This window comes from Phoca vitulina, unplaced genomic scaffold, assembly GCF_004348235.1.
Source record: "Phoca vitulina isolate PV1807 unplaced genomic scaffold, GSC_HSeal_1.0 scaffold32, whole genome shotgun sequence".
NCBI lineage: Eukaryota > Metazoa > Chordata > Mammalia > Carnivora > Phocidae > Phoca > Phoca vitulina.
In genome coordinates this window covers 21,765,674-21,791,753 of record NW_022589735.1, presented here as the reverse complement: position 1 = coordinate 21,791,753, position 26,080 = coordinate 21,765,674, and the positions used below count along the sequence as shown (strand labels likewise).

Genomic DNA, 26,080 nt, shown 5'->3' with positions numbered 1-26,080 from the left:
GGAAGGAATATTAGATTACCTGTGATACCAGAGATGACCAGTGTTATCTTTTTTATGTTTTCTTTTTCCAGGCTTTTACTCATTGTAAATATACATAGAAGTGGGAATTACTTTTTTACACAGATACGTGTAATGTCTTCTGTACTTCGTATTATATCAAGAGCATTTCTGCAAATCATTAAATCATTTTTGAAAACAAGATTTTTAAGGGTTGCCTAATATTTTATTTTATCACCTTATAAGGTATATGCCTATTATCTTTCCCTACTGTTAGATTTTAGGTCATTTTCACTAGACTCAATTTTAAAGCCACTGTAATCAGTAGCCTATGACTTTAATGATAAGTAATATGCTATATTATAGATTATAAAATATTGTATAGATCAGCTGTGTAACTGGTATCACATATATTGTAGCTGATCCCATTTTGCTGTTTTGAATAAATAGTAAACTGAAAATATAAATTCATGAATATGCAAATCTGATGGTTTCAACTGTAAGTTCTATTTCTGGTCAATTATGTAGATTAATTAGGTAGTGCTTTCAGAATGTCATGATAAAACGGAATTGCTTTTATTTGATTTAGATATTTAAATCTTTAGATGTAATATCATTCTTTAACATGTACCTCACTTCTTGATAGCAAGCCCGAGGTCCTTGCTTTCACTCTGTCCCTGCCTCCCTCCACCTTTCTGACGCTCAAGCCTGCTCATCCTGCTGCTCCTGACTGGCCTGTCCCTCATCCCACCTCCCGGTGTTTCCAAGCTTGGTTCTTCGCCTCTTTTCTTCTTTCCCCATCCTCACTCACTATATTGATATTTGAAAGACTGATCTCCACTGGCCAGATCTTTATTACAGGTGAAAAGTAATACCGCCCACTTTGAAGGAGATCCTAAGAAGATGTTTTTCCTATTCTATTGGCAATAAAATTTCCCCTTTTTAGGAAAGAATGGAGATGGTAGATAGATGATATTTGGGTTTTATTGATTATTTGGTGGAATCACACAGTTGGCAAACCTAACTTGACCCCTCAGAAACTTTCTCGAAAAATCCCCCTTTTTTTTACATGTTCGTGACATCGCGGTTTGTGGGAAGCACTGAGGTCTCAGCCTCTTCATATCCCTGTTCCATGCGACCCACCCTATGCTTTGCAGAGTTGGTATAGATCACCAACCACCCTGCAGTCCAGCCACTCTGCCTCCCCTGGGTTGGGCATCTTTACCTAGATAAGGAGACTGAAGTCCCGGATGGTTAGGTGACTTGCTGAAGTCATTTGCGTGATGGGGACAGAACTGTGATTATAACCCAGTTGGCCAGGGCTAGTCTGATGACGAAGGTAATGACCATAATAACAACAATAATACTGCATTTCCTATTCTCTGAGCACTTAGGACGTAAGTCCCAGGTAGTTTGAGTTTTGTACGTACATCATCTTACTCAATTCCCAAAACAATCATCTGAGTGTAGTTGTCACTCTATTTTCTAGTTGAGGAAATAGGCGCAGGAGCATTAAGTAAGCTGTTCAAGGTCTCACGGCTACTCTATGTCGGAGATGAGATTCAGTTCCAGATGTCTCTAACTCCACAGTTACACCTTCACCCAAATGTGCTCCACAGAGAAAACACATGGCAGTGTTCTTGTCCCCCAAGAGCTAATAGGAGGTGTGTGGGAGTTCATTATATGACTCTCTTCATTTATATAAACTTTATATATGTAGAGTAAAGTTTCATTGTCTTCAAAAGTCCTTTCCATATACTCTGTAGCTATAAAATTGTTTGTATCTCTCTTTTATAAGATAGAACCTATGCATCACTTTTTGTGTAAGTGTTTCCCTCCAGCAGGATTGGAACAGGCTGGGACAAGAGTCACCTCATGGGAGGCCCAGAGGAGAAAGATGTGGGGATGTTGAGGAGAAGGTGTTTGCCCCATTCATCACAGTTAACTTGTGAGATGAGAGAGATACCAAGAAGATGATAGAAGATCTTACACCAGGCAGACAGAAGACAGACTATCCATTCTGAGAGGGAGGGAGGGAATTCACAAAATATGTAAAAGACTATGCATAAAGGTGTTCGTTAAGATATTGTTTAAAACACTAAAAAGCTGGAAGCAATTTAAATGTCTAGCTAATAGGGAAATGATGAAGTCAGTTATGGTTCATTGACTCAGTGGGCCCTTCTGCAACCATGCATTTATCTGTTTTAATGTTTTGCTTTTACAGAAGTGTTATCTGCTCTACTTTGGGAAGAAGGAAGTCATATGTGATTTGACCACACTGTGTTCATCACTATTAAGTTTTGGCTTGTTTCCTTCCAGATTATGTATGTTTCATTTATAATGCAGTAGCCATTTTTAGGGATAGTTATGAAGATGAGGTAACAGAATTTTTAAACGAATGTCATAATAATTAAGCAGGACAAAAGTTTTTACGTCCATGTGAATAAATAAATACTTAGGGAAAGAGATTGGAAAGAACAGTACTGACATCCTAATGGTGACTATCTTGGAGTGTAGGATTATGGGTGCTTTTTATTTCCTCTGTTTTCCACGTTGTACTTCGAGGACACGTGGGTCAACTGTGAGACACTCTCAAGAATGCTTGAGTGTTAAACTAATAAAACCTATACTGAATGAGTAAGATCAGACTTACACAAATGTCTCCTCTAACTCCTAGCTACTCAAAGCGGGATTGTCACACTAGCAATCAGCATCATCAGGTAATTGATTAGAAATACAGACCCCAACCCAGACCAACTGCATTCACGTATGAAGCAATCAAATCCCCAGGGGATCCTTATTTGCATTAAAGTTTGAGATATATTGCTCTAAATGACAGGCTGTCTCATTTCTGGAAGAGCTGAGTTTGACAGTAGCCTAATCAATGTGTTAATGAGTTGAAAATAATATGCTAAGAGGAGAGGGTTGGTTGGAACGTTGGCCAGTGGAAGTGGGCAGAATTTGAAGGAGTCAACTTAGGGGCCCCAGAGATAGCCGCTAGGGAGGTGAGGCTGCTTGTGGATTATGAGGGGGCTTGCCCACCTCTGCAGGGTGGGAGCCAGCTATCTGTGCTGTTTCTTTGCCACTATCCTTTCTTTGGCTCTGCCATGTCCCACACCTCTTTGGTTGTACGTTGGTCTTTCTTCTATCTTTCCTTCGAAAAAGAAATGGCCCTTGTCCTCTGTCTGAGAGAGGTCTAGTTTTCTGGAGAGTTCTGTACTTATTCGAATATAATAAATTGCCTTCTCATAATGCATGATCTAGAAACTGTAGTATCCAGCCCATGGATTTATTTCCAATGACAAGTTATGACATCATCATCGAATTTGTAAATCTGGTGCGTTTTGGTCTGTAAATGTTCACTGAAGAGAGACTGACCCATTTTAAGGGGTTACGAATAAAATTACCAGTACAATTCTAGAGGATTAAAACCACCTAGAGATGCTATTGCCTAGAGGGTCTTGTCTGTGTGATTGGGAACCTCCTTTGGGGAAATGTAGATAGCTCTCTTGGAAAACATGTTGACTTCTTTAATGGGGTTTTTAAAAATGGAAATAAAAAGGGTATTAAATGGGAAGGAAAGTATCTTAGAGTTTTGTTATTCAAGGAATCCTTATTTGGCATATGGCAGCTCACAGAGCACATCTGAATGAATTTTTCCCCTCTTCAGTGTCAGTTTTTGAAAGTATTTTTTTAAATTTAATTTTATTATGTTATGTTAATCCCCATACATTACGTCGTTAGTTTTTGATGTAGTGTTCCATGATTCATTGTTTGCGTGTAACACCCTGTGTTCCATTCAATACGTGCCCTCTTTAATACCCATCACCAGGCCAACCATCCCCCCACCCCCTTCTGAAAGTATTTTTGAAAGTATTTGAATTTTGTGCTTCTGTGACACCGAAGAATTAATGTTGCTCAATCTTTTCCTTTTAGAATGAGATCTTTTTTTCTAACATTTTACATAATGTCCTCAGTGAAGATCACGCCCTGGTGTCTAGAGCTGTGTCCTTGAAGGTGGAAAATTTCACAGAAACCAGTGAAATAAATGAGCTCTTTGACTTATTTACTTACAACAAGGTAAAATCAGTTCTATATTTCCTTTTGTTTTGCACTCTTGCAGTAAGGTACATAAAATGGATTCTAAAATAATAGACTAATATATACTATACAAACTTTGATGCAAATAATCGTAATTTTATTTAGCAAATGGATTTCAGAAAATGTGGTTAAATCTATCATCATCTAGCAAATATTATTCAAGTCCATATTAGGGGCTCAGTACCATCCATAATTATAAAAACACTGAGGCAACTTGCTACTTCTAAGGTGAACCCTTCTGTTTGGTAGAAATTTATCCTTAACATGTAAATATCTCAGCTTAAAATATTTTGTGTATCCTGAATTATTTATATGAAGAACATTTGTTCACCTTTCACCTATTAGTTAGTGACAGTCTACTATTTTATCAGCATATTTGGGGATAACCCAAACATTCAACTGAAGTACGCAATACAATCGGGAGAAAAACCCAGAATTTGCTTATCAAAATAGAATGTGTCAGTATTTATATACTGAATTTGCTCAAACAATGGACTGTTTCTTGTCTTAGGGAGCATCTTTGGCCCGAATGCTTTCTAGCTTCCTGAATGAGAATTTATTTCTCAGTGCACTCAAGGTGAGTTTACAAAATTGTTACCTAGAAGGCAGGAAACATAAATTGTTTTGGGCATGTTATTTATTTTAACCTTAACTTTTCCATTCTTTTTAACTTCTCTATTTTTTACAGTCATATTTGAAGACATTTTCTTACTCAAATGCTGAGCAAGATGATTTATGGAGGCATTTTCAAATGGTAATTGTCCTACTTCCTGATATGTGTGTTCAATGAATGAATGACTGACTGAGTGAGTGAATGAATGAATGAATGAATAAACTAAGGAAGCATTCACATAGAGAGTTGAGCAGAGTTCTGAATTTGGTCCTGAATATCACCCACTGAGGATTACTGTATAAATGAAGAATAGAATAGCCAGCCATGTAGTTTCTTTTGGGAGATTGTTACCTGAAAAGATTTTGATGGTAAATATCTGCTCTTGTGATGATTTTTTTAAAACAGGTCATCGATGACCAGAATAAAATTCTTTTGCCAGCGACAGTAAAAAGCATAATGGACAGTTGGACCCTCCAGAGTGGTTTTCCAGTTATCACCTTAAATGTATCCACTGGTGCCATCAGACAAGAGCCATTTTATCTTGGAAAGGTTAAAAATGAGACTCTCCTAACCCACAAGTAGGTGCATTTGCTCCTCTGCCTTCACCTTCCTTGGGGTTGAGCTCCGACCAAATGGAAAGCAGCCTGCGGGTGAGGAAGCCTAACACCAGGCTGAGTACCACTCTTTTGCAGTGGGGCTCTGGGATGGCATCTTTGTGCTCTGCGAGGGGTGTTCCTGGGGTGCTAGGATGAGGTGGAACCCCTGATGTCCTGAGCGAGGCCAGAGACTTGCATTGAGGGGTTCAAGGCAGTGCCCTACCCCCGGCATTTAGCATGATGCCAGCAAACAAAACTGTGAGGGTTATGTATCCTCTTTGTCCTTCAGACAGAAGTAATGAATTACTCAGGATTCTGGGTGAGAGGCAGTCAAATAGAACCCAGCATGGCCTCACGTTAAGTAAGAGAAAAGGGGATCCGGCTGCAAGGTCGTCTTTTTTTTCCCCTAGAAATGGAACTGAATGGTCCCTGGTCCTTGAGGAATAGTTCCGCACATGTCCACACATGCACGTATGTGTGTATTGATAGCCATGCCTATACTATTAGAATTATGGCCTTTAGATTCCCTTATACCTGGGTTTAAATATCAGCCTCACCAAAATTCAAACCTTCGGCAAGTCTGATATAAAATCTCTGAGTTTTAGTGCCTTATCTGTAAAGTAAATGCAGCAACGTCTATCCCAGGGGATTGTTGTCAAAAGGAAATGAAAAACTGAGTATAAAGCTAGTGTTCATCACTTCCTCTCTTCTTCCCTTCCCTTTCTTAACTTGTCAGACGATGTTCAAGTGTCTTGGATAACGTTCTGTTGTTCACATCTCACTGTGGTTAAGTATCAGTGTAAATGAGGGAGTAATTTTCAAATACTATCACCCAAATATGGAGGTCATCCTGTTCTTTCTTTAAAACCCCAGGGAAGAAGAACAGAACTGAATGTCCCTACTCACTCTGCTCTTCTGTGACTTTTTTTTAAGTTTTTATTTTAATTCCAGTTAGTTAACATCCAGTGTTCTGTTAGTTTCAAGTGTATGGTGTAGTGATTCAACACTTGCATACAACACCATGTGCTCATCACGATTCCGTGACTTTTGAGAAGATGTGTGCCTTAGCTGTTAGATCAACACAGACCCTCATTCAAAGTCTTTAAGAAACCAGACTTGTGAGCATTTGAGCAAGATCACAAGTCCTGTCCAAACCCCAAGGAAGTGTGACTCTTCAGATGACTAATGTCCTCCTGTGGTCATCTCCTTCCTCCAGGTCACGTCCACCAATGTGAGAAGAATGTCAGCATTCAGTAAATATGAATAATCTGGCTGATCCATGCTGAACGCTTTTCAGATGGGGAGAAAGCTTGAGGCAGAAAAGCATTTTAAAATGTTTGTCAAGCTTTTTCTTCTGAAATTACTCTTTGCCTCTCTTGGCACGGATGGGTTTGGGTCTGTCTGCAACATTGAACAACTCCTGAGTGAGGCCAAGTGGCTATAATTTAATATAAACAGGTCTTGAGAGTTTCAGATACAGAAAAGAAGGAAGGGAGGGAGGAAGGAAGGAAGGGAGGAAGGAAGGAAGATAGATTGAAAGAAAGAAAAATTGAAAGAAACAAGGGAAGGAAGGAGGGAGGGAAGGAAGGAAGGAAGGAAGGAAGGAAGGAATTCAGATACAAGATTGTCTTAGTAGCCACCTTAAGTTATAAGAAAAAGTAAAGAGGAAGACAGACTAATAGAGAATAAACAAATGGCCAAAGAAAAAACAGCTTATAAAAACAACAGTGAAGAGCCCCTGGGTGGCTCAGTCGGTTAAGTACCTGGCTCAGGTCGTGATCCCAGGGTCCTGGGATCGAGTCCGCATCGGGATCCCTGCTCAGCCGGGATCCTGCTTCTCTCTCTGCCCCTCACCACACCCTTGTGCTCTTTCTCTCCCTCTCTCTTTCTCTTTCAAATAAATAAATAAAATCTTTAAAAAAAAAAACAACAGTGAATAATCCTAAGAGCAAACCCTTGCCTATCCAGAGAGAATGACCAAAGAATTTGAGTCCTGTCATTTTATCATCTCAGTTAATATGGGCTCAGAGTTTATATCTTATGTATGAAAATTAACTGAATTTTTGGTTTCTTCCTAATAAGTGACACATGGATTGTACCTATTCTTTGGATAAAAAATGGAATTACACAGTCTCTAGTCTGGCTAGATAAAAGCATGAGTAAGTAAGATTTATAAAATATCTTCACATATATGCACGAATATATATTACACACATATATAAAGGCAGAGAATAAAATGTTGAAATGTATAGCCTTTGAAAAGCTATCTTGCTTAAAACTAAAATATTATTTAACATAGAGAGCTTTAAAGAAAAGTTTCAAATCAAAAGCCATTATATGTGAAAAAAATACAATTATATGGTAAGATCAGTATATATTTTAGAAATCCTTTACTTTTTGTTGGATGCATTGGGTTTATTGTTGAGGATTAAGAGGATATAGTATAAGCATATACTGGAAAATTTTTTTAGATGTACCATTTCACACTTTTCCCATATCCCTTTGTAGAAATATTCCCCGAAATGCAAGTTTCAGCTTATGATCATGACTGGGTGATTCTAAATTTGAATATGACTGGATATTACAGAGTTAACTATGATCCATTAGGTTGGAAGAAGCTAAATCAACAGCTTGAAAAAGATCCTAAGGTAAGGTTGCTTTTTATATGTATTATTAAATATCATTAATAATGCACTCTTAAGTCTTGTAGAGTCAAGCTTTCATAAACCCCTCTGGTGAGAAGAGACTCTGTCCTTCTCTAACCCCAAGCCATACTGGATTTTTTCCCTCATTCTTAGAAAGGGCAGATTAGGTTCAATGTATTGGGCTTTTGAACATTAATATCATTTTTTTCAGCCATTTTACCTTTCTAGGTAAAAATCAGAATACCTTTTCCAATTAACCATTAGTTTTGTGATCTCAGACAAGTTACTTAAATGTTCTGTTTCCATCTCTTCACTTTAAATAGGAACAATACAGCTTTGTTACTTATCATGAGGACTAGAGACAATGTAGGTAAACATATGCTTACAGTTTCTAAGCCCTTAACGGGTACCCAGTCTATGCTAGAAAGTGTTAATTTTTAAAAAAAAATTATATTCTTACTCTCCCTCAGAGAATTTAGTTTACAAAATATCAATAGACTCTAGTACCACTTTACCACCAAACATAAGTCATTTTCCCTTATATAAATATTAAAATGTTGGCTAGCTCTGGTCAGTCAAATTTTGATTGGTTGAATTACACCAAATCTCCATTGGTGGAGATAGATGCTGGTGTCAGAGTCTCTAGAGTTGGCTCTGCCCCAAAACCACGGGCAGTTAGTTCACTGAGACACCATTCTTCAAGCTAGAGCATTGAACTAAAAGATGTCTTTGGTGTCCCTGTCTTCGAGAGTTCTCTGAAACACGCAGCGACCTCTCTAGCAGAAGATGACCTTCAGTATATCGGTCCAGAGCTTGGCTTCTGCGTCTGGTAGACTTGTGTTCATGCCTCGGTTTTCCCATCCATCTAATGATTTTTTAATAGACCAACGTTAAATAAAGAATTGTGAAGATTAGTCAGGTGATACGTGTATCATGTTTAACAGAGGCGGGACACAATTCCCTACCAGAACATATTCAGTAATTAAAAAAATATATTAGGAGGCTTTTGAATAAGGCTCCAAAATCCACACATCATAACACTTTATTTTCGAATCTTTTTCAGAGTAGCTACCCTCTTATTGGTTTCTAAGGGCACTGTAAGCCATGCAAGCAAGGGCATGCCATTCTAGCAATAATTTCTGGAAACCATTGTAGACTTACTTATTGAAAAACTGAGGTCAGTTATTTCTACTACATAATTGGGGAGCAAATAAAACAGCGTGTCTGTTATTAATATTAATTTCGAAAATGGAAGTGTTATTACTGCCAGAAAAGAAATGAGACCAAGGAAAGGTTGAAGTCTGGCTTGCTGAGAAGCTCAAAGCGAGTGTTGTGAAGATGGATTTTCTGGGACCAAACCCATGAAAATGCGTGAGGTGTTGAAGGAAGGGGATAGGAGGCTCTGGGCCCCTGAGGCCCCTCTAGCTGAGACAGAGTCCTGTGGCCTGTCCATGCCAAGGGGCTCAAGCCCAACCTTAAGCAATTGGGTTGGCAATGGACCCCTGACTTTCTGTGATTCCAAGCACTCTGTTGGTGGCATTGGATCAAATTAGTAAAATCTTGACAAGACGGACACCGCTCAGAGGACATCAGTATTACCAACATAGTGCTAAATAATACATACTTAAGGCTTCCCGTGCCAAAAATTCTCCTGACAGCTATTTGGACTGTGTAATGCAATTGAACATACACTCTCTATCCTGGAGAGCCTTTTAAATGTGGCTTCCCATTTTTGTTTTCACCATGCCATGTTTTTCAGGGAGTTTTTTGGCAAAACTCTCTGCCAGATGAAAGACTTATGATTGATGTCCAGAGGGATCATTTATCAAAACCAGATGTATAATAAATAAATCATGGGGACTATCCTCAGTGATCACCATTTCCCTGTGCGTGAGACAATTCACGTAAAAGGGCTTCGTAAGCGACCCTGATCTTGAAACACTGTTATGATTTTGCAGAATTATTTTATGGCTAAGAAATGTTCTCATTTTTTCCTGCCCAAATTTGGATCTAATTTGCAGGCCATTCCTGTTATCCACAGGCTGCAGCTGATTGACGATGCCTTTTCCTTGTCTAAGTGAGTATGTTGTCTTCGCTGCTGGCTTTTAAGTATACCTTGAGAATGTAATAAAACCTTACAGCCTGATCACCGTGCAGTGAAATTGCTTCTTCAGTATATACAGGGCCCAGCTTATTCGGATTAGGATCAAGTTCCATGGGTACAGTGGAATTTTAGAACATAGAAGTTGCTGGGATGGACATCACCGTGGATGTGCTTTGAGGGCATTGGGCTAAGTGAAGGAAGCCAGTCACAAAAAGATAAATACTATATGATTCCACCTATATGAGTTCCTTGGAGTAGTCAGAATCCTAGAGACAAAAGGGAAGGGTGGTTGCCGGGGGCAGGTGGGAGGGGGGAGTTTGGGGGAGTTAGTGTTTAATGGGGACCAAGTTTCAGTTTTACAAGATGAAAATGTAAGTCGGCGTTTTAAAAGACTTCTAAGTCTACATCTCCACCTGTCCCCTCCTTTAAAGGAGAAGTTTTAAAAACGATGCAGTAGAGAAGATGTGCCTAGGAAAACGTTATCGTGTTTAAATATTTGGAGGATTATCACAGAAAGTATTAGAATTTTTATTTTTTAAATTTCCATCAGGAAGAAAAACTCAGGGGGAAACACAAGTGATTTGGGCTTGCATTTGTAAAGGCTGTTAAATATCAAAAGGGATACATTTAGGAAGGTTGTAGATGCATTCATATTTTTCTGTGATATTGTAAGTTAAGGAAATAGCTGACATATCAAAAAAAAATAGACTATCAATTGAGATTTTGAAGTGATTTTTTTTACCCTAGGGTGATGGCTATAGGTATAATTTTAATGAGATATGGCCTATGTTTTAGTGTACTACAGAAATACAGATTTTATTTCTATTACATTTATTCAATACATTTATTCATCCAGATAAATTCATATGTGTCCAAAATTTAAACTTTCAGACAGTAAAATTAAGGAGTGTATATAATAAATTATCCAGTGTGTTCTCTCTGTCTTTGGCCTGTCCTCTTTCTTGAATGAATGTCTGTTTATTTTATCCTTCATTTCTCTACCACTTTTCCCTCTATGACCTGCAGCACATTTCCTCACCCACTGCTTTGCTGAAACCCCTCTCTAGGAGCGCCATGACTCTGAGACTGTTGACCGTATCCTCCGGGAAACTTCTCTTGGTTTCTGGAGACTCTGAGACACAAACCCAGTTCCCCCCTTGTGTCTGATTTTTCTCCGTGCTCCCTTCAGACCAATCATGGTTCTATCATTTTCTTTTCTCTTTCCTTGGGACGGCTCATGCATTCTTATGGTTTTAGGGATCATTTTATTATGGGCACGTACAGTGCCCAGCAGATATAGGCCACTCAGTAAAGCTTTGTGAAGGGATATGTTCATGACTTCTAAGTCTACATCTCCACCTGTCCCCTCCTGCCTTCTGCATATCCTGTGATCATTTAAACTCAGGACCTTACACAGTGGACTTTCGTTCTGTCTCTGAATTGCTCCTGCTATCAATTTCTCTCTGTCAGAGTGCCACGATTCTTCCCATCACCCAAACTTGAAACATCAGAGACATCCTTGACTCCTCTCTCTCTCTCTCCATCTGCCATTTGCCAACTGTCTTATCTCTTCTTTCTTGAGGATGTCTTTTGGATTCTCCCCCTTACTTACCACCTTCCCTGCTTCCATGCTAAGCCAAGCACCCCTCATCTTTTACTTAGCCTGTTATGTTAGCTTCCAGCCTTCAGTTCCTTTAAATTCCATTCTGTCTTCTTCAGCACAGTGGCTATAAAATTTTTCAGCATCTACTTCGTGATGTCACCCCGTGTTGTTTAAACACCTTCCTACTCCATGTAAACTCTTCATCCTGACATTCAAGGCTCATTACAGTGTTGATCCACCTTATTTCCCAGCTTCCACCTCTCAACTCCACACTGAAGAAATCCTGCACCTCGGTTGCTTGGTCTGCTCATCACACAGATTCCCGCTTTATCTTCTTTGTCATAAGCAGCCTTCCTCTTTCTCTCTCTCCATTTCCATCTTACCCAGGCTTCACTGCCCTTCTCACTTTCCTCCTCCCAGGAGGCCTTCCCTGACTTTTCCATCACACACATGGGTTTTCCTTCTTTGCTACTTTTATTATATTCATTGCCTTTTCTCGGACTCATTAACAGCTTCTTATGCCTAAGTCTCAGCTTCTCCCTGAAAGAATAAGATCCCCAATGGTAGGCAAGAGTTGTGTCCTACACACTAGTTTGTGTTCCTGTGAGTATCTGGCAGAGCATTAGATAATGACTTCTAATCAATACTTGTTGAAAGGAAATTATAATCTCATAAGAATGCGTACGAAATGCACAAATATTCTTTTGCCCGCTGAGCAGTCCAAGAGTTGGCCTGGATTTTCCTCTAGTCTCCAAAAATTGGGGCACTTGAATGTACCAAATTGTAATGGAGGGTCTGTCAGCATTGCTTGGCTCCTACCTTATCAAGGAGCTGGGACCTCTAGCTTCTTGATTTCACATACTTTATTAAAGTCAGGCGTCGAAGCATGGGACAAATATGGAAAGTGTGCAAATTACTTAGCGAGTGGAGGTTTTTTGAGTGTGTATTTTTTTGAACCAAACAGAAACAATTATATTGAGATTGAAACAGCCCTTGATTTAACCAAGTACCTTGCTGAAGAAGATGAAATCATAGTATGGTATGCGGTCTTGGTGAACCTGGTAACCAAGGATCTTGTTTTTGATGCGAACAGCTATGATATGTACCCATTATTAAAGGTAATTTCCTTCTTTGTTGTGTGGTTTAGAAAAAGTCCTCTCTCCCTCTTTCCATAACTAGACAGCATCTGTGAAACACCTCTTCCCCCAAGTCATAGTCTATGAGTTCCAAATATATATTAATTTTCTTAGGAATGACTGGTTACTCTTAGTCATACTTTAGTCATAGACGTGGTCTAGGAGATGAGTATGAGAGAAGCTTGGAAAGGCCTCTAGTTCTTGGTGAAGTGACAGTGTGCCCTAAGAACCCAGAAGTGGATGTAAATGGTATGCCTTTTCTCTGATAGCAACTTTCTCCTAAAAGATTGTTAGTCCAACAGAAAGACTTTTAACAACCCTATATTCATCATTGAAATACTCTGAACTACAGGACTAGCGCTTCACCAGAGAGGCATGTTCCAGAAAAAGTAAACATTTTAAAGCTGCTTTTGCTGCTGGCAAGTGAGAGAGGAAAATGGGAATTCATCAAGCAATGACACACCATCATAACTGAAACAATAGAAAAGGAGAAAACTTCCATTATTAGATCTTAAACAGTGATCCTAAGGAAGATGGCTCAGGGCAAACCAAAGCAACAGTTAGGGAGCAGCCCTTTGGAGAGCTAGGGACCAGAAACACATCAGAAAGTGGGCCAGATGATCATTCCAAGCAAGCTTCTGGGGCAGTTGGAAGGCGAGATCACAAATACCTCACGGGTCCAGACTTTCTTTCCTCTGCTGTCCAAAGAGCTGGTGGAAACGTCCTTGCATGGGGGGACGGTGACCCAGAAAAGAAGGCACTTAACTGTGGGATCAAGGTGGCTCATTGATAAACCCTGATGCCTGGTTCTGGGTAAAGAAGTAAAAACTAGGATTTGTTTTTATTTTTTATTTGAGAGAGAGAGTGTGCACAAGCAGGGAGGGGCGGAGGGAGAGGGAGAAGCAGGTTCCCTGCTGAGTGGAGCCCGATGCGGGGCTCGATCCCAGGACCCTGAGATCATGTCATGAGCTGAAGGCAGACGCTTAACCAACTGAGCCACCCAGGTGCCCTAGGATTTGTTTTTAATGAATGTCAATGAATAACATCTACTTCGTGCTTGGGGATGTATTGTAAATGGATAACTTTCATAACCTTGCTATTCACCCAGCTGAGAGCTCAATTGAAAATTTTTTTCAGACTCAAGGCTTAAAATTGTCCAAAGCGGGCGCCTGGGTGGCTCAGTTGGTTAAGTGACTGCCTTTGGCTCAGGTCACGATCCTGGAGTCCCTGGATCGAGTCCCGCATCGGGCTCCCTGCTCAGCAGGGAGTCTGCTTCTCCCTCTGACCCTCCCCCCTCTCATGTGCTTGCTCTCTCTCATTCTCTCTCTCTCAAATAAATAAATAAAAAATCTTTAAAAAAAAAAAAAATTGTCCAAAGCATAAATCAGTTGTCCCAATTTTTCTTGGAGGTGTAGATACGAAGCATGGGAATGTTAAGGTAGAAATTTTCATGGTTTTAAAATTTTATGTTTCTTTCTCTATCTTGAACACACCTGAAAATATTCCAGGTGATGTGAAATGGTAATAAGAGCTAAGATTTATTGAGTTCCTATGTTCCGCAGTGCATATTCACATATGTAATATTGTTTTGTCCTCACCAAACTGTAATATTGGTATTCTCAGCAATTCCATTGTACCAATGAAGAACCTGAATGTAGAGAGGCTACAAAATCAACCAGTTACACGTTTAGTAACAAAGACAACTTCTCAGGAGATACCTGTCACTCCTCTATTCCTGTCTTTTCAGAGAAACGGAAATACAGGCAAATTCAGTGTTGTGAGCCATAGCTAACTGCAGGTTTTCCTTATTGTTTGTAGAAGTATCTGTTAAAGAGATTTATCTCGATATGGAATATGTATTCAACTGTCATTCGTGAAAATGTGGCAGTGTTACAAGACGACTATTTAGCCCTGTAAGTATTTTTTTATTTTTCTATATTGAATATGTATATTCAATTTATATTCAATTCAGTTTATAATTGAATAAAATGATTCATGTTAAGAGGCAGCCTTCCAGATGTATATTAGGAAGACCTCGATACCTATGATTTAACTGGGAGATTTTGTATGCTCCTTGAGACCAGCGTCTTTGGGATGGGTGAGCTACATGTTCCCCAGTAGGAAATAGTAGTTTGGGATCTTAATTTACCTGCAAAGTACACACATGGACACACAGGAATCTATAGCTCTGTATTCTCAAATCTTAGGCCCCTGGTTGAGGTTGTGAGTGTGTCCTACCATTGGTGAAGGGTTGTACTGTTTAAAACCAGCCTATACCAATGAATTGAAGGCATAGGGAGGCCAGAAGAGAAAAAAAGTCCTTTCCATATGTTATTGGTGACAGAAATTCTGCCATTCATTACACAAATATGATGAGAGACGTTGCCTGAAATATTTTAGTCATTTGTGTGTGAGCATGAGCAAGTATTGCAAATGATTTCCATATTATTAGTTTGGTGAGGGCGGTAAGCATGTTGTCATGATGGTCTCGGAAGGGGGTGAAAGGTAAAATAAGGCTGCAGTATCCCCAGCCTCCTGTGACCCAAGATTTGTAGGGAGAGAGGGGAGACATGAGGGGAGCTTCTAGATTTAGGGAGGGAATTTGTTATCTACAACAGTACAGGGATTATGTTTACAGCTCTAATCAATATCAGGCTGAAATCAATCAGACCAAACAAGAAATACAAAATAGACAAAATGGGATTATTCTCTGTCAAGGGTATCCTTCCGAGAGGGGAGATATTTCCTTGCTAGGGCAGGCAACTGGAAGGACATGGGGTTGACTAGACACTTAGACGGGAGACGGTGAGGACTAGCGGGATAGTCAGTGGGCAGACGAGTTGGGTGCGTGAACCGGAGGACAAAAGTGTGCTCACTCAGGCACCACAAATGTTAGCCAGCCATATCCTTGGCTCCCCTAAATTGGACTCAAGTGACCTGCTTTTTTTAGCTTCCTGGGGCCAGTTGTCTTCCGAGTAAACTTGGAGAGTTGTGTACTCATAGAAAACCCCGTCTTGCTGCGTCCAACTTGGGATGGGGAAGGAGAGGGAGGGAGCGGGTAAATGAATGCTCAGAACTGTCTTTCAGAGGCCCTCCACCCTTGGACATTCTACTTCTCCTTATCGGAAGGTCAGGCCAGGCTGAGGTTGCAACTGGAGGGTGAAGCAACCCTGATTTGGCTTTTGCATTTTCTGGAAATTTAGGGCCAGTTTGAGTTCCTTTACCTCTGAATCCAAGTCAGAGAGAGTCGGGAGTATGGAGAGACACACCTCCAGGCATCGCTTCTCTGGACTGATTACTGTTCTTCACCGTATTCTTTTTTTTTTTTAATGTAATTTTGATTTTTTATTGTTATGTTAATCACCATACATTACATCATTAGTTTTTGATGTAGTGTTCCATGATCATTGTTTGCGTATAACACCCAGTGCCCCATGCAGAACGTGTCCTCTTTAATACCCATCACCAGGCTAACCCATCCCCCACACCCCTCCCCTCTCGAACCCTCATTTTGAACTTACTTTGTTCGGAACAATAATGTGTAGTGCTGCTCAGCTGTCAAAACAAAACAAAACAAAAACCTCTCTTATTTATCTGGACACGAACATAAATAGCCAAATAGAGCAGAGGAAGAAACAAAAGTTCCAGCAAGGGAAAGCACATTGAGGAAAGAGAAAGAAACCCCTCCCTCTCCTTTCCGTGTATAGAGAAAAGAACTTCATTTTTGAGGGTATTAGATCAAAAACTCTCAAGTCTTTTTTCTTTCTATCCATAAGGCAATTATTGTAAGAAAGGGAGGAAAACTAAATTGATAACAGATGTGGAGTGTGTGTACTCCCTCGTATGTTTGAGGGAGATGAAGAATGGCAGTAATTTATTTCCGACTTTCAAAAAATACCAGTCTTAGGAGTTTATTTGGTGCCTGAGAGCCTCTCAGCAAATATTTCTCTGAGCCTTAAATAAGTTTGCCATCCACAAAAGCTATTTTTTCACAAACCCCGATGTTATTGGAAGGATATTTTAAAATACCCATCCTCTCATGAAACACACGTACTTGGAGTAGGAAAAAAAATAAATGTAGCAAAACAAAATGTTTTTCTTTGTGCTTTCCTTTAAGAGTAGCCCTGGAAAAACTTTTTGAAACTGCGTGCTGGTTGGGCCTTGAAGACTGTCTTCAGCTGTCAAGAGAACTCTTCAAAAACTGGGCGAACCATCCAGAGAATGAGTAAGACTCATATTGGATTGCCCTTGGTTCTGTCCTGTTTCAACACCAATAATTTCTCTCCCTTTTCGATGTTCTCATTCTGGGAGTGATTGTTTTGTTTTTGCTTGGGTAGTCTGTCTCCTATTTTTTTCAAATGCCCCTCCCCTTTTTTTTTCTTTTGCATTGTCTACCGTAGGTCTGGGTATGACAGTGGATTCGAATTTATGCAGTGTGTTGTCACCCTGGGCCGCTAATTGTCAGCGTGTCCCCTAATAAGCACTTGTGCGTATCTTTTTTTTTTTTTAAGATTTTATTTATTTATTTGAGAGAGAGAATGAGAGAGAGAGAGAGCACGAGATGGGGGAGGGTCAGAGAGAGAAGCAGACTCCCTGCTGATCAGGGAGCCCAAGGCGGGGCTTGATCTTGGGATTCCCGGATCATGACCTGAGCCGAAGGCAGTCACCCAACCAACTGAGCTACCCAGGCACCCCATTTGTGCATACCTTGAGTCTTATTTCGGTTGTTCCTCGATGGTTTATTATTGTGATTTATATATAAGTGTGTCCAAGGAGCTCATTCTCTATGAGTTTGCATTCCCTCTGAGAGCTGAGACGAAGACTATATTTCTGGTTTTACTGTGTTACATCTAATGCATCACCTCAGGTGGACTCTCAAGAAATGTGATTGTAAGACATGAGATAAGGAACGCCTGGCTGGCTCGCTCGGTAGAGCATCTGACTCTTGATCTCGGGGTCGTGAGTTCAAGCCCCATATTGGGTGTGAAGATTACTTTAGAATATATATATATATATGAGCTTAAGCTGAATTATCAGTGTATGTTGATTGAACTATTATAATTTCCTTCTTTCTTATAACTCCTTAGTTTCTAAATGAATCTGATGTTCTTGTCTCACGATATTAATGCTAATGACAGTTTCCACAGTTGGCTTTCTCGATCCCTACTTTTGATCATTACATCTGAGACCTCAACATTTTTTCTAGGTATATCCTTCTAAAAATATAACATCTAAATGAACATATCACATAACTACTATGAGAAATATCACTGCATGTTCTACCTTACAGAATACCTTCTCCGATTAAAAGTGTAATTTTATGTTATGGCATCGCCTTGGGAAGTGAGGAAGAATGGGACTTTCTGTTAAATATGTACGCTAATAAAACAAAGGAAGAAGAAAGGATTCAACTCGCTTATGCAATGAGCTGCAGTAAAGACCCAAGGATACTTAACAGGTGATTACGGTCAACTTATCTTTGGAATTCCTGGCGGAGGAATGCAATTAATAGACCAAAGAGAGAAAAATAGAACATGTGCTACTATAGGAACTCAAAGAATACCTGTTTGTGCCCTCCTGACTTAGCACCATATGGGATTTTAAGTCCACTTGTTGAAATTTGCTCTTTCTATTGGATAACGTTTGTGCATTTATTTTCTGCAAATGCATTTTTGCAGATATATGGAGTACGCCATTACTGCATCTCCTTTTGCTTTTAATGAAACAAATATCATTGAGGTTGTGGCAGCATCTGAAGTGGGCCGGTACATCGCAAAGGACTTTCTAGTCAACAACTGGCAAGCTGTGAGTGAAAGGTAAGAAGGGAATGCAAGGTTGGTCATTGGTTTGGTGCTAGATGTTCAACCTTAGTCTGACTAGGTTACAAATGTCCTTTGCACGGACCAGAGAAGTGATGATTTTTCTTGCATTTAGTCTCATTTGTGGAAGAGAAGATCGCTTACCCTCAGTTTTGGCTTTCTGTATGAAAATGGGTTTGCCTGGGATTATACCTACCTGTCTCCCGCCTTTGCGCACTAAGAAGTTTGTCATCAGAGACATAGAGTAGAACAAGTCATGTTTTTTTTTTTGGTGTGAGTGCACACCAACCATTCACTTATTTTGGGAGGTAGACCACTATATTTCAAGAAACAACGTTCATGACTATGTCAGTCTGGCTGTTGCTTGTGTCTTATTTGTCAGATTCCCTTTACGTATCTGGTTTCCATATTCTCGAACTTTCCATATTTCTTACCTTTTAAGATTAAATCTGCTTGCTTCATAGCCCCCTGTTGGGTAAAATGTACACTGACATGCGAAAATCAGGCAGCATGCCCTTGATGGCTGGTCTTTCTAGCACATGACTTAATCATACATTCCTGAAAGCCTAGAATAATGCGTCCTGCAAGTACTCACATCTGCTAGAGTTAGCAGATACTTAGCAGATCCAAACACCTGTAAAGTTGGAAGGTACCTTTCATAAATAAGTTTATTCTTTTGGAACAGAAAGTATATTTAGAATATATATGTTTAAGAATGTGAATATAGGTTCCTGGGTGGCTCAGTCGATTAAGCATCCGACTCTTGGGTTTGGCTCAGGACATGATCTCAGTGTCGTGAGATCAAGCCCTGTGTCGCTGAGCGTGGAGGCTGCTTAAGATTCTCTCTCTCTCCCTCTCTCTCTCCCTCTCTCTCTCCATGCACTGCAGCACCCCCATCTCTAAAAAAAAAATATGAATATGGCTCTCTTACAAAACAAAATCCTGCAAAGTTTTTCTTTTGTAAATATTTATTGAACTCCTTTAAACACCAAAAAAATGTGCTTTTAAATCAGAAATTTACAACATGTAGCTAAAAGCTTGTTTGCATAGTACCATTTTCCTGGCTCATCGCAGAACACACTTACTGAGAAAATTGACCTTATGTCCACTGTTAAATTATCTATCATTCTAAGTTCATTGCTTCTGGCAGCCTTATGAATTCCTTAAATCTCCTCGGATTCCGAAGACCTTGGGGATAAATGATGTCTTCCATTTTTGCTTAAGTCGTTAAAGATAATGCCCTCCTTCCTAGGTCCCACTGGGAACTGGGGAGCTGGGATTGAAATGAAAATTATTGACATTGGTCCCCTTGGTCCCTGAGGTTTCAGAGATTCCAGGCACACAGGGTTGTCTCTTTGTTTCTGTTCTCTCTCCCTGGAGTTTGTCACAGAAGCCCCGTCCCTGCGTGCCCCCTCTAGGTCTGGCTCTGCCTGGCCCATGAGGCCGCCTGTCCTTCTGCTGCTGTGGTTCGTAATGCCCACGGGCATTCACTTCAGCTATTGTTCTTGACTGTTTCCTACGGAACAATTGAGGAGCAGTTGTGGAATTAAAACGTTGAGAGCACAGCTCCTTTAAGAACTGTGGGATGATTTGCCTGAGGGCCCAACGGTGATCTCCTCTGTTCCTTCCTATGCACTGCTGGGCCCTGAGGAAGACAGAGCTTCACGATTTTGAGCCAGGCTTAGTATTTAGCTGCGCCTGGCACCTGGTACGTCCTTCTAAGTGCTGAGGATCATACTTACTGTCGTTGTGGCTCAAAGCGACATGGTGAGCCCAGGCACAACATTAGAAATCTCCTAGAGTGGTTCAGTAACCTCAAGGCTCTCAAGCCCACCTACCTCCTTAAAAATCAGAATCCACCAAAGTAGGGCAGGAAATCTGCACCTATCACCAGCTCCCGGGGTGATGCTGGTATGGTTTAACATGAAACCAGCTGACCCCTGATTAAAAAAATCATCTAAGGCTGCACTGCTCAATATGATAGCCCCCGGTTAATCTGTGGATCTTTAAATTTAAATTTGAATTGACTAAAATTAAAGAAAATTTAAAATCCAGCTCCACCATTGCACAAGTCCTGTTGTAAGAGCACGAAGTGACCAACAGCTACCATGCTGGACCGCTCAGGTACAGAACATGGCCATCACTGCCGAGTTCAGCTGGACAGTGTGCTCCCAGGGGTAAACCCGCCCCTTGGTTCATTTTTCATTCCCTCTTCCTCTACCACACACAGTACATGTGCTGAGAAAACCCCCCAAAATGGCTTTGAGCAACTCATGGGAAAGATCGCTCTCAATTTAAGTGACTTGGAGTGTGTTTTAACTTTTATTCCTCAGAAGAACCGTTTTTTTCTGTGTTTAGAGAACAGGAACACGTTGGTAACACTCTCTGGAAAGTCCATCGTGTGGCAGTTTATTTACATCTGATTTTAACCAAAGGGCCAAGAAGTGATGGGTGGCAATTTATTTCAATGATGTGTGTACTATATTAAATGGATGGAATTCCCCACTTTTTTTTGTTAACTCTAAATGGGTCTTTTGAACCTCAAGAAGCTCCTAGAATTAAATAGTGGCTCAGTAGATTAAGTGTCTGCCTTCAGCTCAGGTCATGATCTCGGGGTCCTGGGATCGAGTCCCGCATCGGGCTCCCTGCTCAGTGGGGAGTCTGCTTCTCCTTCTCCTTTTGCCCCTCCTCCCCACTCATGCTCTGTCTCTCTTTCTCTCTCTCAAATAAATAAATAAAAATCTTAAAAAATAAAGAAGCTCCTAGAACTGTAAATGTATGAACTTTTAACCATGGCTTGAATATTTTAATCCCTTATCAACAAGATGTCATGCTCATAAAATAGATGCCTATTTATAGCAAATTCATCTCAGTTCACTCCTCTCACACATTCTGCTACAAAAAGTCTTTCAGACTCAAATAGGTTTGCTTTCTACAACTAATACATTTTTAAATTTACTTTTTATTCATTTATTTAATAGTAATTGTAATATTGATCAGTCTTGCTGAATTGTGCAAATGATTCTGTTTGAATGAACAGTGATAATATTTATAGATTGTTAGAAGGAAATAAAAGTGCAAGTTAATAATCAAAATGTTATACACCCTAAAAATGGCTCAAAAATGCTTACTTCTTTGTAGATCAGAACATTTAAGTCATTACTTAAACAGTTATATTTAACATGAAGACTAGCATGTTACCAGTCTGCATATAATAATAAAGACAACATAAAGGATCAATGCACAAATGCCTCTGACAAATTAAATTTTACATTAATTATGTGAAAAAGACTTATTCTGAACTTCCTGAAATGTGACTGATTCCTAGCAAGTTAGCTGCGAAATTCGTGTTTCTCCGGTATGTTTCACTGAGCATTGTTCATGGGATACGAAAGACAGTAGCCTGATCAGTTTGGGAACCATCTGTGTTAAACCTCCACTTTTGCAAATTCACAGTATATGCTAGCATCGTAAAGACCCCAAGAAGCCCCACAGAAGGACATCTAGAGTTTTCCGTACCTTTTTCCTACATCTTACAGCCGTAATCCTGCTACTTACTGTCTATGTCATGTAAACAGAATGTCATTTTGCCAGGAGATCAGTTGTTCTGGGAGAGAAACAGACGAGAAACGGAATTCTCCAACACTCCCCTCTGGAATGCAACTAGAACAACAACTGTTTATTGTTTGCCTGTTAGTTAACATGTTGGCCTTGGTTTCCTCTTATATAAAATGAAAGGTATCCTATTTGATCAATTCCAAGGTTCTTTCTCGTAATAAACAGTTATCATCTTGCCATGCCAAGGTCCAGTTAGTTTAAGCTCTTGTCAGGGATATAAGGTGATGAGGACGTGCTACCTGAGAAATGCTGTAGAGGAGAGCCGGAGAAGGTTTGGGGACCGAAAGAGAAGAATGGGATTTAAGTGGGATTTGAACAAACAGTGGGGAAAAAAATGACCTTCTGCATGGACCAGAGGATGCCAGCAAATGCCCAGGGGCAGGACTGAGCATCTGACTTGGGACCGGTCACAGTAGGTGGCTGGAACTCGGGGCTCTGGAACAGAGGAGATGGGGCTAGTCCAGTGTTAGAGCTGAGGGCTCTGGCCAGCAACAGTTCAGGCCCCATGTACTTCCCAGGAAGCCTGATCTGAAACTGTATTTGGGAATACTGTATTGAGGCAAACAACTTCAGTTTGGTCCTGCCCCTCGCTCCCATGTTTGAGCATTGCACTGGTTGCTGTGGGGTATTTAAGTCCATTGTTGGGCCAAAGATGATCTTTTGAGTCCCGATCCCAGTGAGGAAACCTCCACTGACCATAAAGACATCTTGCAAGTTAGGGAAAGATGCGTCTGGTCCCACAGCTGTGGATGGGTCTCATGGAAGAATGTGTGGATAGAGATGAAGCAATAGGACTTGTATGAGTTGTTACTGTAGGCAGTAGAAATGGTGTTTCTGCCATGTCATCCTGATCAGGTGCTTTTGGCTTTTTTTTTTTTTTTTTTCAAGATTTTATTTATTTACTTGTCAGAGAGAGAGTGTACAAGCAGGGGGCGTGGCAGGCAAAGGGAGAAGCAGGCTCCCCACTGAGCAGGGAGCCCGATGTGGGGCTTGATCCCAGGACCCCACGATCATGATCTGAGCTGAAGGCAGATGCCCACCCTACTGAGCCACCTGGGTGTCCTCTGCTTTTGGCTTTCTTAAAACCATGTAGGCTTCACAGCCTCCAGGAAAACCCTAGTTTTATTTGAATATAGAATACAAAGTATGATCAGTTTCCTGACCTAAAATGAATCTTACCCCCTTCTTTTTCACCAAAGCCTTGATTTCTTCCTCAAATGTTGTTACACTGGCTAAGCATGAAAGCTTGCACACATTCCCGCTTCCTCTCTGTTGGGTTTCATGATGGGGAGCACACAGCTGAACGGAGAAATAGAAGCACAAGCAAACGGAGAATAGTCAGGTGTTACGGAGAGGTTCTTTTACCTTGGAGTATTATACCAACATTAACTCTTGCAATTTTTAATTTCAAGTATACATTTTTAAAGTAAGTCAATCGTGTGTATTAACTATCTACCATCGATGGAACAGAATGGTAGTTGAACCCTTTCTTGTTGGGTCCAAAACATTAATCCTATTTTAATTTTCTTTCTTCTTTAATGCATCCCAAAGTCTTTATTTACCTTTTTAACCACAGCAAGGCTTCAGGCAGGTATGTATCTGTTGTTTTTCCATACCAGTGTTTCATGGTTTTTTTTCTGGATGATCCTTGTTGGACATTCAAGGACTCGAAACTAGAGGGGAAGTTTCAATCATGGTGCCTGTTTGAGGGCGAGAAAGTGGAGCCAGAGTACTTAGCCCTTTGGTAATCACCAACATGTGGAGAATCTTCAAAGACATGGATCCTCTCTCCAAAAAGCATATACAAATACAAAATTTTAAATAAGCTTTCAGGGTAGGTTAGGCAGAGTTTCTGAAACTGATCCCATATTAATTACTGATTTTTAAGGAGCATAATTTGCATATTTACTTACCCCTTTTAAGTTGTCTTAATTTGAGGTACATGACATCTGTTTTAACCACCTCATTTAAAAAGATAAAAATGGTTGCGGTTTTTAAGAAGAGCTTTTTATATTTAAGTAAAGCTTTCAGAACTATGTGGACACAAATTGATATTTACCTATGAATATTTCCTTAGTGCTGATAAAATCTTCTATATAATAGATTTCCTATTAAATGATGAAGCTAAACTAGTTCATACATGTTTTTGCTTAGATTTGGGACGTAGGAATCAATAGGGGCTGTGCACTTAGCATCTTACCTGCTCTATAAAATACAGCTTTATCTTGCAAAACATTTTCCACCTCTGATTAGCATCTTGTTGCTTTGTAGGTACGGAACACAATCGCTGGTTACTCTCATGTATATAATAGGGAGAACCATAAGTACAGACTTGCAGATCACAGAGGTAAGTACTTTAGATATCCTGAATTATAATGATAATTTAGAAGCCATTTTTCATATAATTTGGAGCTGCTAAAATTGAAAACGACAGGCTTATTGGAATCACTATATTCCGTGCCTCCGTTGGGGTTATTTTCACTGTGTGCAGGAAATGGCTTTCGATTCCATCTTGCTCCTGAAATAGAGACCATTCTTGCTGGTAGAGGGTTGGACCCCATCCTTGCTCACCTCGCTTGACTTCAGCGCCCTCTGGCTAGGACTCTCGGCCCTCAGTCCTTGCCCCGCTGTCGAAGCTTCAGGAACTCATCAAGTGATGAGAAGACATTTTTACTCTTTTCATTATAACCTGGCCCCTGCCGGCCTCTCTGGCTTCACATTTGCCTGCCTCACCGCCGAGTGTAGGAGACGCTCCCCAACACTTTGCCTCCAGTGATGCTGTACCGTTTACAGATTTTCTTTAATTATCATGTTGCTTCACATTTTCCAGATTTTGGAAACGCCCTGCCTTCTGATTTGGGTGGCTTCACCCTGCCTGTCCTTGGCTGGATGATTCCTAGTTATCCTTTAAGACCCTGCTCCAACCACCTAGTCTAGGAATTTTTTAATTAACTGATTTACACCCTCTCCTCCTGCACGCTCTTCAGTTATCCTGTGAATACCTGTATCATAGCGCTAACCACCTTGTACTGTAATTGGTGTATAAATGGGTCTGCTCCCTGAGGCTCTAAGGAGCTCCCTGAGGAGGGAGACCACATTTTCGTCAGACCTGTATTCTAGAACCTAGAAGAGGCCTGGCTATTTTTCTTTTTTTAAGATTTTATTTTTAAAGTAATCTCTCCACCCAGAGTGGGGTTCGAACTCACAAACCCGAGATCAAGAGTCGCACGCTCTACCCACTGAACGCGCCAGGCGACCCGGAGCTTGCCATTTCTAGGCTCTGCTTCCTCCTCGGCTGAATTAATTACTGTTTTTTAAGTAATTAATTTGTGCTCAGGCATTTTTTTCAAAAAATATTTACTGAACTCAATTGAGATGAAATTGATGGACAGTTAAGGCAGGCTTTCTCCACAGGAGGCAAACGTAGCCCCAGGCTTCTGTTGTCCGTAGCCCTCTCAGTTGTAGGAGGAGGAGTCCTTGCTCACCCAACTTCAAGTTCCAGCTCCACGGAAGGACTCTGGTTGGTCCTACCTGGGTCCACATGCCCCAGTGACTGTGGACCGGTGTGTGTGTGTGGGGGGGTGAAATACTCCAGTGGCTCAGCCTGGGTCATGTGCCGGCATTTGGAGCCAGCCCCACGCAAACCACAGGCACTGGGTTAGGGGAGGAGTAGTTCTGGAAAGAAAAGGGGATCCTGTATCCAGAAAGTAAACTAAGGGGCCAAAGCAAATATCTATCAAACACACACACACACACACACACACACACACACTAAAACAAGGGTAATATATAAATACAACCTCTACACACCTAGAGCATAGGTAAAATTAGAAAGATTTACGATACCA

General features: G+C 40.5%; 1 protein-coding gene across 1 annotated transcript in view; it reads left to right on the top strand.

The window, feature by feature from the left end:
* Positions 1-26,080, top strand: part of LVRN (laeverin) — a 62,679-nt gene that overhangs the window by 33,014 nt on the left and 3,585 nt on the right. The window contains exons 7-19 of the mRNA XM_032425458.1: positions 3,934-4,077; positions 4,610-4,675; positions 4,787-4,852; positions 5,117-5,289; positions 7,390-7,466; positions 7,816-7,955; positions 9,974-10,029; positions 12,624-12,777; positions 14,614-14,708; positions 16,913-17,020; positions 18,086-18,253; positions 18,474-18,611; positions 24,504-24,579. Coding sequence (XP_032281349.1) covers positions 3,934-4,077; positions 4,610-4,675; positions 4,787-4,852; positions 5,117-5,289; positions 7,390-7,466; positions 7,816-7,955; positions 9,974-10,029; positions 12,624-12,777; positions 14,614-14,708; positions 16,913-17,020; positions 18,086-18,253; positions 18,474-18,611; positions 24,504-24,579 — 1,461 coding nt within the window. The remainder of the gene's footprint in view (positions 1-3,933; positions 4,078-4,609; positions 4,676-4,786; positions 4,853-5,116; positions 5,290-7,389; positions 7,467-7,815; positions 7,956-9,973; positions 10,030-12,623; positions 12,778-14,613; positions 14,709-16,912; positions 17,021-18,085; positions 18,254-18,473; positions 18,612-24,503; positions 24,580-26,080) is intronic.